The sequence below is a fragment of the Heptranchias perlo genome, unplaced genomic scaffold, assembly GCF_035084215.1.
Source record: "Heptranchias perlo isolate sHepPer1 unplaced genomic scaffold, sHepPer1.hap1 HAP1_SCAFFOLD_250, whole genome shotgun sequence".
NCBI lineage: Eukaryota > Metazoa > Chordata > Chondrichthyes > Hexanchiformes > Hexanchidae > Heptranchias > Heptranchias perlo.
The window spans coordinates 208,189-220,229 of NW_027139262.1; the positions used below are offsets into that span (position 1 = coordinate 208,189).

General features: G+C 48.8%; 1 protein-coding gene across 1 annotated transcript in view; it reads right to left on the bottom strand.

The window, feature by feature from the left end:
- Positions 1–9,018: 9,018 nt before the first annotated feature.
- Positions 9,019–12,041, bottom strand: part of LOC137310387 (probable G-protein coupled receptor 139) — a 165,479-nt gene continuing 162,456 nt past the window's right edge. Inside the window, exon 2 of the mRNA XM_067978215.1 lies at positions 9,019–9,917. Within this exon, the coding sequence (XP_067834316.1) occupies positions 9,019–9,917 (899 nt within the window). The remainder of the gene's footprint in view (positions 9,918–12,041) is intronic.

Below are 12,041 nucleotides of genomic sequence, written 5' to 3' on the forward strand. Positions count from 1 at the left end.
TGGGATCTCCTCTACCTCCCGTCCCATTAACACACTGATCACCGACACCTACAGTCCTGGGATCTCCTCTACCTCCCGTCCCATTAACACACTGATCACCGACACCTACAGACCTGGGATCTCCTCTACCTCCCGTCCCATAAACACACAGATCACCGACACTGACAGTCCTGGGATCTCCTAGAACTCCCGTCCCATTAACACACTGATCACCGACACCTACAGTCCTGGGATCTCCTCTACCTCCCGTCCCATTAACACACTGATCACCGACACGTACAGTCCTGGGATCTCCTCTATCTCCCGTCCCATTAACACACTGATCACCGGGACCGACAGTCCTGTGATCTCCTCTACCTCCCGTCCCACTAACACACTGATCACCGACACGTACAGTCCTGGGATCTCCTCTCCCTCCCGTCCCATTAACACACTGATCACCGACACCTACAGTCCTGGGATCTCCTCTACCTCCCGTCCCATTAACACACTGATCACCGGGACCTACAGTCCTGGGATCTCCTCTACCTCCCGTCCCATTAACACACTGATCACCGACACCTACAGTCCTGGGATCTCCTCTACCTCCCGTCCCATTAACACACTGATCACCGACACCTACAGACCTGGGATCTCCTCTACCTCCCGTCCGATTAACTCACTGATCACCGGGACCGACAGTCCTGGGATCTCCTCTACCTCCCGTCCCATTAACACACTGATCACCGACACCTACAGTCCTGGGATCTCCTCTACCTCCCGTCCCATTAACACACTGATCACCGACACCTACAGTCCCGGGATCTCCTCTACCTCCCGTCCCATTAACTCACTGATCACCGACACCGACAGTCCTGGGATCTCCTCTCCCTCCCGCCCCATTAACACACTGATCACCGACACTGACAGTCCTGGGATCTCCTCGACCTCCCGTCCCCATTAACACACTGATCACCGACACCTACAGTCCTGGGATCTCCTCTCCCTCCCGCCCCATTAACACACTGATCACCGGGACCTACAGTCCTGGGATCTCCTCTACCTCCCATCACATTAACACACTGATCACCGACACAGACAGTCCCGGGATCTCCTCCACCTCCCGCCCATTAACACACTGATCACCAACACCGACAGTCCTGGGATCTCCTCCACCTCCCGTCCCATTAACACACTGATCACCAGGACCTACAGTCCTGGGATCTCCTCTACCTCCCGTCCCATTAACACACTGATCACCAGGACCTACAGTCCTGGGATCTCCTCTACCTCCCGTCCCATTAACACACTGATCACCGACAGTCCTGGGATCTCCTCTACCTCCCGTCCCATTAACACACTGATCACCGGGACCAACAGTCCCGGGATCTCCTCCACCTCCCGCCCATTAACACACTGATCACCAGGACCTACAGTCCTGGGATCTCCTCTACCTCCCGTCCCATTAACACACTGATCACCGACACCGACAGTCCTGGGATCTCCTCTACCTCCCGTCCCATTAACACACTGATCACCGGGACCAACAGTCACGGGATCTCCTCCACCTCCCGCCCATTAACACACTGATCACCAGGACCTACAGTCCTGGGATCTCCTCTACCTCCCGTCCCATTAACACGCTGATCACCGACACCGACAGTCCTGGGATCTCCTCTACCTCCCGTCCCATTAACACACTGATCACCGGGACCAACATAGAATCATAGAATCATAGAATCATAGAAGTTACAACTTGGAAACAGGCCCTTCGGCCCAACATGTCCATGTCGCCCAGTTTATACCACTAAGCTAGTCCCAATTGCCTGCACTTGGCCCATATCCCTCGATACCCATCTTCCCCATGTAACTGTCCAAATGCTTTTTAAAAGACAAAATTGTACCCGCCTCTACTACTGCCTCTGGCAGCTCGTTCCAGACACTCACCACCCTTTGAGTGAAAAAATTGCCCCTCTGGATCCTTTTGTATCTCTCCCCTCTCACCTTAAATCTGTGCCCCCTCGTTATAGACTCCCCTACCTTTGGGAAAAGATTTTGACTATCGACCTTATCTATGCCCCTCATTATTTTATAGACTTCTATAAGATCACCCCTTAACCTCCTACTCTCCAGGGAATAAAGTCCCAGTCTGTCTAACCTCTCCCTGTAAGTCAAACCATCAAGTCCCGGTAGCATCCGAGTAAATCTTTTCTGCACTCTTTCTAGTTTAATAATATCCTTTCTATAATAGGGTGACCAGAACTGTACACAGTACTCCAAGTGTGGCCTCACCAATGCCCTGTACAACTTCAACAAGACATCCCAACTCCTGCATTCAATGTTCTGACCAATGAAACCAAGCATGCTGAATGCCTTCTTCACCACCCTATCCACCTGTGACTCCACTTTCAAGGAGCTATGAATCTGTACTCCTAGATCTCTTTGTTCTATAACTCTCCCCAACGCCCTACCATTAACGGAGTAGGTCCTGGCCCGATTCGATCTACCAAAATGCATCACCTCACATTTATCTAAATTAAACTCCATCTGCCATTCATCGGCCCACTGGCCCAATTTATCAAGATCCCGTTGCAATCCCAGATAACCTTCTTCACTGTCCACAATGCCACCAATCTTGGTGTCATCTGCAAACTTACTAACCATGCCTCCTAAATTCTCATCCAAATCATTAATATAAATAACAAATAACAGCGGACCCAGCACCGATCCCTGAGGCACACCGCTGGACACAGGCATCCAGTTTGAAAAACAACCCTCGACAACCACCCTCTGTCTTCTGTCGTCAAGCCAATTTTGTATCCAATTGGCTACCTCACCTTGGATCCCATGAGATTTAACCTTATGTAACAACCTACCATGCGGTACCTTGTCAAATGCTTTGCTGAAGTCCATGTAGACCACGTCTACTGCACAGCCCTCATCTATCTTCTTGGTTACCCCTTCAAAAAACTCAATCAAATTCGTGAGACATGATTTTCCTCTCACAAAACCATGCTGACTGTTCCTAATCAGTCCCTGCCTCTCCAAATGCCTGTAGATTCTGTCCCTCAGAATACCCTCTAACAACTTACCCACTACAGATGTCAGGCTCACTGGTCTGTAGTTCCCAGGCTTTTCCCTGCCGCCCTTCTTAAACAAAGGCACAACATTTGCTACCCTCCAATCTTCAGGCACCTCACCTGTAGCGGTGGATGATTCAAATATCTCTGCTAGGGGACCCGCAATTTCCTCCCTAACCTCCCATAACGTCCTGGGATACATTTCATCAGGTCCCGGAGATTTATCTACCTTGATGCGCGTTAAGACTTCCAGCACCTCCCTCTCTGTAATATGTACACTCCTCAAGACATCACTATTTATTTCCCCAAGTTCCCTAACATCCATGCCTTTCTCAACCGTAAATACCGATGTGAAATATTCATTCAGGATCTCACCCATCTCTTGTGGTTCCGCACATAGATGACCTTGTTGATCCTTAAGAGGCCCTACTCTCTCCCTAGTTACCCTTTTGCCCTTTATGTATTTGTAGAAGCTCTTTGGATTCACCTTTGCCTGATCTGCCAAAGCAATCTCATATCCCCTTTTTGCCCTCCTGATTTCTCTCTTAACTCTACTCCGGCAATCTCTATACTCTTCAAGGGATCCACTTGATCCCAGCTGCCGATGCATGTCATATGCCTCCTTCTTCTTTTTGACTAGTGCCTCAATCTCCCGAGTCATCCAAGGTTCCCTACTTCTACCAGCCTTGCCCTTCACTTTATAAGGAATGTGCTTACACTGAACCCTGGTTAACACACTTTTGAAAGCCTCCCACTTACCAGACGTCCCTTTGCCTGCCAACAGACTCTCCCAATCAACTTCTGAAAGTTCCTGTCTAATACCATCAAAATTGGCCTTTCCCCAATTTAGAATTTTAACTTTTGGGCCAGACCTATCCTTCTCCATAGCTATCTTAAAACTAATGGAATTCTGATCACTGGTCCCAAAGTGATCCCTCACTAACACTTCTGTCACCTGCCCTTCCTTATTTCCCAAGAGGAGGTCAAGTTTTGCCCCCTCTCTAGTCGGGCCATCCACATACTGAATGAGAAATTCCTCCTGAATACACTCAACAAATTTCTCTCCATCCAAGCCCCCAATGTTGGGAAAGTTAAAGTCCCCTACTATTACCACCCTATTTTTCTTGCAGCTGTCTGTAATCTCCTTACATATTTGCTCCTCAATTTCCCGTTGACTATTTGGGGGTCTGTAGTACAATCCTATCAAAGTGATCTCTCCCTTCTTATTTTTCAGTTCTACCCATATGGACTCAGTGGGCGAACCCTCGGATATATCCCCTCTCACTACTGCCGTGATGTTCTCCCTAATCAAGAACGCAACTCCCCCTCCTCTCTTACCTCCTGCTCTATCTTTCCTATAGCATCTGTACCCTGGAACATTGAGCTGCCAGTCCTGCCCCTCCCTTAGCCATGTTTCAGTAATAGCTATAACATCCCAGTCCCATGTACCCATCCATGCCCTGAGTTCATCTGCCTTGCCCATCAGACTTCTTGCATTGAAATAAATGCAGTTTAATCTAGTCTTCCCTTGGTCTTTGCCCTGCTTTCTCAGACCATCTGTCCGGTCATGTTCTGTACACTCTCCCTTACTGCCTTTTGTTTCTGTCACCACTTTATTTCCCACTGACTTCCTGCATCGGTTCCCATCCCCCTGCCACATTAGTTTAAACCCTCCCCAACAGCACTAGCAAACACTCCCCCTAGGACATTGGTTCCAGTCCTGCCCAGATGCAGACCGTCCAATTTGTACTGGTCCCACCTCCCCCAGAACCGGTTCCAATGGCCCAGGAATTTGAATCCCTCCCTCTTGCACCATCTCTCAAGCCACGTATTCATCTTAGCTATCCTGTCATTCCTACTCTGACTAGCCCGTGGCACTGGTAGCAATCCTGAGATTACTACCTTTGAGGTCCTACTCTTTAGTTTAACTCCTAACTCCCTAAATTCAGCTTGTAGGACCTCATCCTGTTTTTTACCTATATCGTTGGTGCCTATATGCACCACGACAACTGGCTGTTCACCCTCCCCCTCCAGAATGTCCTGCAGCCGCTCCGAGACATCCTTGACCCTTGCACCAGGGAGGCAACATACCATCCTGGAGTCTCGGTTGCGTCCGCAGAAACGCCTGTCTATTCCCCTTACAATCGAGTCCCCTATCACTATAGCTCTGCCACTCTTTTTCCTGCCCTCCTGTGCAGCAGAGCCAGCCACGGTGCCATGAACCTGGCCACTGCCACCTTCCCCTGGTGAGCCATCTCCCCCAACAGTATCCAAAACGGTATACCTGTTTTGGAGGGAGATGACCGCAGGGGACCCCTGCACTGCCTTCCTACTCTTCCTCTGTCTGTTGGTCACCCATTCACTATCTCCCTCAGTAATTTTTATCTGCGGTGTGACCAACTCACTGAACGTGCTATCCACGACTTTCTCAGCATCGCGGATGCTCCAAAGTGAGTCCATCCGCAGCTCCAGAGCCGTCAAGCGGTCAAACAATAGCTGCAGCTGGACACACTTCCCGCAGGTGAAGGAATCAGGGATACAGGAAGGAGCCCTGAATTCCCACATCCCACAAGAGGAACATGACACGGCGCTGGGATCTCCTGCCATGACTCAACCCTTAAATTAGCTTAAGAACAACTACAATGTCAAGAGAAAAAAAAAGGAAAGAAAAACTACTTACCACTCCCTTTAAGGAGTTTACTCCTTTAAATTGTTCTCAATTTAGAGAATGTTAACTACACTAGGGACCTTGATTCACTAAAAAATAAACGCTACTTCCTATAAGACCTGCAGACCTTCCCTTTCCTTTTCCTTCAGTTACTGCAGATAAGGAGAAATACTCACCTGAACCTACTCACCAATCAGGTGCCTCCCCTGTGTCGCGTCCCGATCTGATTCCTGACGTCACTTCGAACTCGGTCGCAGCTCCGCTCGGCTCGGCTCCTCTCAGCTGTTCTCAGCGCTCTGAAATCCCGCCTTTTATCGGACGCTCCCTCCGCTCGGCTCGGCTCCTCTCAGCTGTTCTCAGCGCTCTGAAATCCCGCCTTTTATCGGACGCTCCCTCCGCTCGGCTCGGCTCCTCTCAGCTGTTCTCAGCGCTCTGAAATCCCGCCTTTTATCGGATGCTCCCTCCGCTCGGCTCGGCTCCTCTCAGCTGTTCTCAGCGCTCTGAGTCCCGGGATCTCCTCCACCTCCCGCCCATTAACACACTGATCACCAGGACCTACAGTCCTGGGATCTCCTCTACCTCCCGTCCCATTTACACACTGATCACCAACACCTACAGTCCTGGGATCTCCTCTACCTCCCGTCCCATTAACACACTGATCACTGACACCTACAGGACTGGGATCTCCTACACCTACCGTCCCATTAACACACTGATCACTGACAGCTGCAGTCCTGGGATCTCCTCTACCTCCCGTCCCATTAACACACTGATCACCGGGACCTACAGTCCTGGGATCTCCTCTACCTCCCGCCCCATTAACACACTGATCACCGACACCGACAGTCCTGGGATCTCCTCTACCTCCCGTCCCATTAACACACTGATCACCGACACCGACAGTCCTGGGATCTCCTCTGCCTCACGTCCCATTAACACACTGATCACCGACACCCACAATCCTGGGATCTCCTCTACCTCCCGTCCCATTAACACACTGATCACCGACACCCACAGTCCTGGGATCTCCTCCACCTCCCGTCCCTTTAACACACTGATCACCGGGACCAACAGTCCTGGGATCTCGTCTACCTCCCATCCCATTAACACACTGATCACCAACACCGACAGTCCTGGGATCTCCTCAACCTCCCGTCCCATTAACACACTGATCACCGACACCTACAGTCTTGGGATCTCCTCAACCTCCCGTCCCATTAACACACTGATCACCAACACCTACAGTCCTGGGATCTCTTCTACCTCCCGTCCCATTAACACACTGATCACCGACACCTACAGTCCTGGGATCTCCTCTACCTCCCGTCCCATTAACACACTGATCACCGACAGCTGCAGTCCTTGGATCTCTTCTCCCTCCCGTCCCATTAACACACTGATCACCGGGACCTACAGTCCTGGGATCTCCTCTACCTCCCGTCCCATTAACTCACTGATCACCGACACCTACAGTCCCGGGATCTCCACTACCTCCCGTCCCATTAACACACTGATCACCGACACCGACAGTCCTGGGATCTCCTCCACCTCCCGTCCCATTAACACACTGATCACCGACACCTACAGTCCCGGGATCTCCACTACCTCCCGTCCCATTAACACACTGATCACCGACACCGACAGTCCTGGGATCTCCTCTACCTCCCGTCCCATTAACACACTGATCACCGACACCTACAGTCCTGGGATCTCCTCTACCTCCCGTCCCATTAACACACTGATCACCGGGACCTACAGTCCTGGGATCTCCTCTACCTCCCGTCCCATTAACACACTGATCACCGACACCTACAGTCCTGGGATCTCCTCTACCTCCCGTCCCATTAACACACTGATCACCGGGACCTACAGTCCTGGGATCTCCTCTACCTCCCGTCCCATAAACACACAGATCACCGACACCGACAGTCCTGGGATCTCCTCTACCTCCCGTCCCATTAACACACTGATCACCGACACCTACAGTCCTGGGATCTCCTCTACCTCCCGTCCCATTAACACACTGATCACCGGGACCTACAGTCCTGGGATCTCCTCTACCTCCCGTCCCATTAACACACTGATCACCGACACCTACAGTCCTGGGATCTCCTCTACCTCCCGTCCCATTAACACACTGATCACCGGGACCTACAGTCCTGGGATCTCCTCTACCTCCCGTCCCATAAACACACAGATCACCGACACTGACAGTCCTGGGATCTCCTAGAACTCCCGTCCCATTAACACACTGATCACCGACACCGACAGTCCTGGGATCTCCTCTACCTCCCGTCCCATAAACACACAGATCACCGACACCTACAGTCCTGGGATCTCCTAGAACTCCCGTCCCATTAACACACTGATCACCGACACCGACAGTCCTGGGATCTCCTCTACCTCCCGTCCCATTAACACACTGATCACCAACACCTACAGTCCTGGGATCTCCTCTACCTCCCCCCCCCATTAACACACTGATCACCGGGACCTACAGTCCTGGGATCTCCTCTACCTCCCGTCCCATTAACACACTGATCACCGACACCGACAGTCCTGGGATCTCCTCTACCTCCCGTCCCATTAACACACTGATCACCGACACCGACAGTCCTGGGATCTCCTCTACCTCCCCCCCCCATTAACACACTGATCACCGGGACCTACAGTCCTGGGATCTCCTCTACCTCCCGTCCCATTAACACACTGATCACCGACACCGACAGTCCTGGGATCTCCTCTACCTCCCCCCCCCATTAACACACTGATCACCGACACCTGCAGTCCTGGGATCTCCTCTACCTCCCGTCCCATTAACACACTGATCACCGGGACCGACAGTCCTGGGATCTCCTCTACCTCCCGTCCCATTAACACACTGATCACCGACACCTACAGTCCTGGGATCTCCTCTACCTCCCGTCCCATTAACACACTGATCACCGACACCGACAGTCCTGGGATCTCCTCTACCTCCCCCCCCCATTAACACACTGATCACCGACACCTGCAGTCCTGGGATCTCCTCTACCTCCCGTCCCATTAACACACTGATCACCGACAGCAACCGTCCTGGGATCTCCTCTCCCTCCAGTCCCATTAACACACTGATCACCAACACCTACAGTCCTGGGATCTCCTTGATCTCCTGCACATTAACACCTCAGTTACCCGTGCCGATATTACAGAATACATGATTTTTGGATCAGCGTGTCCTGGTGGAGAGAGAATCAGGCACCGTATGACACAGAACTGACTCTGCTCTTGGACCGTCTTCAGAACTTTTCATTATTTAATGAATTTGATAATCAGAGTAAATGGATATTTCACCACATTCTTCAACTGCTCTCTGAATTTCGTCTGTGTCACGGCATAAATACAAGTGTTTGTGCAGCAACTCAGGAGCTGGAGCATGAATCCCAGTTCTTGTATAAACGCAGGTGTAAATCCAGACACATATTCGAACCACACCATCCGGTTCCATATCGAATCGACCATAAACACCACCCATAACAGGATAAAGTTCCCCGAGATAACAAACAGTAAAATGATGGACTTCCTTCGGCTCTCCATCTCTGGGTCTCTGGGACTCTCCCCACTGCTGTGAGCCCGGAGTCTCCTGCGGGCTCTGCTGGCCACTAAAATGTATCTGACGGTGAAAGCATTGAGCAGCAGAATCAGAACAAATGGGACCCCCGGGGTGAGGATATAATGGAGGAGTTCAATTGCTGCCCAGACTGGTGAAAATAGGACTTGCCATGGTGTATCACAAAACCAGGGCTGATTCATGAGCAGATATTCACCACTGAACATAAAGTACCAGAAAGTGTTCTTCAAACAGCTCAGCACAGTAACTATTCCCAGAACCACAGCCGCCGTTTTCTCGGTGCAATATTTTGTTTTCAGCTTCTGGCAACAAATGGCCACAAATCGATCGAAGGTGAAAGTGACAGTGAACCAGACAGAACAGTCTGTGGCAGCGAAAAGCAGGACAGCGTGGATATTACACACAGGGATGGACTTCAGGAACTCAAACTGTCTCGAATATGCAACTGGAAACTGCCTGAGTATCAGATCAATGATAACGACCAGGAGATCCGCCGCTGCCATGGACACCAGGTAACGAGTGACACATTTGGAGAGACCGCACTTTCCCCGAGAGAGGATCACAATCGTCAATAAGTTCACTGTCAGGAAGGGAAATAAACAGGGAAATTATACATCAGAATGGAAACCCAACAAATATTAATACAGTCCCTGGACCGCGACAAATATTAATACAGTCCCTGGACCGCGACAAATATTAATACAGTCCGTGGAGCATTACAAATATTAATACAGTCCGTGGAGCATTACAAATATTAATACAGTCCGTGGACCGTGACAAATATTAATACAGTCCGTGGAGCGTTACAAATATTAATACAGTCCCTGGACCGTTACAAATATTAATACAGTCCCTGGACCGCTACAAATATTAATACAGTCCGTGGAGCGTTACAAATATTAATACAGTCCGTGGAGCCCCAACAAATATTAACACAGTCCCTGGACCGCTACAAATATTAATACAGTCCATGGAGTGTTACAAATATTAAGACAGTCCCTGGGCACCTACAAATATTAATACAGTTCGTGAACCCACTACAAATATTAATACAGTTCCTGAACCGCTACAAATATTAATACAGTCCCTGGACCGCGACAAATTTTAATACAGTCCCTGGGCACCTACAAATATTGATACAGTACGTGGACTGCTACAAATATTAATACAGTCTCTGGAAACCCTTCAAATATTAATACAGTCCCTGGAACCCACTACAAATATTAATACAGTCCCTGGAACCCCAACAAATATTAATACAGTCTCTGGACCGTTACAAATATTGATACCGTCTCTGAACCGCTACAAATAGTAATACCGTCTGTGGACCCCGACAAATATTAATACAATCCCTGGATCCCAAAAATATTAATACAATCCCTGGACCGTTACAAATATTAATACTGTCTCTGGACTGCTACAAATATTAATGCAGTCCCTGTACCCCCCACAAATATTAACACAGTCCCTGGACTGCTACAAATATTAATACCGTCTCTGGACTCCAACAAATATTAATACAGTCCCTGGACCACTACAAATATTAATACAATCCCTGGACCACTACAAATATTAATACCATCTCTGGAACACTACAAATATTAATACCATCTCTGGAACACTACAAATATTAATACAATCTCTGGACCGCTACAAATATTAATACCGTCCATGGACCCCAACAAATATTAACACAGACTCTGGACCGCTACCAATATTAATACCGTCTACGGACCCCTAAAAATATTAATACAGTCCCTGGACCCACCACAAATATTAATACTGTCTCTGGACCCCCTACAAATATTAATACAGTCCCTGGAACCCTACAAATATTAAAAAATGTCCCAAGACCACTACCAAATATGATTACAGTCCCTGGACTTACCACAAATATTAATATAGTCTCTGGACCCCGACAAATATTAATACAGTCCCTGGAACCCTACAAATATTAAAAAATGTCCCAAGACCACTACCAAATATGATTACAGTCCCTGGACTTACCACAAATATTAATATAGTCTCTGGACCCACTACAAATATTAATACAGTCTCTGGACCCAACACAAATATTAATATAGTCTCTGGACCCCGACAAATATTAATACAGTCCCTGGACCCCCTACAAATATTAATACAGTCTCTGGACCCCGACAAATATTAATACAGTCCCTGGACCCCCTACAAATATTAATACAGTCTCTGGACCCCGACAAATATTAATACAGTCCCTGGACCCCCTACAAATATTAATACAGTCCCTGGACCCAACACAAATATTAATACCGTCTCTGGACCCCTACAAATATTAATACAGTCTCTGCACCCACTACAAATATTAATACAGTCCCTGGACCCACTACAAATATTAATACCATCTCTGGACCGCTACAAATATTAATACAGTCCCTGGACCCACTACAAATATTAATACCATCTCTGGACCGCTACAAATATTAATAAAGTCCCTGGACCCCCTACAAATATTAATACAGTCCCTGGACACATTGCAAATATTAATACAGTCTCTGGACCCCGACAAATATTAATACAGTCCCTGGACCCCCTACAAATATTAATACAGTCCCTGGACCCAACACAAATATTAATACCGTCTCTGGACCCCTACAAATATTAATACAGTCCCTGGACCCACTACAAATATTAATACAGTCCCTGGACCCCCTCCAAATATTAATAC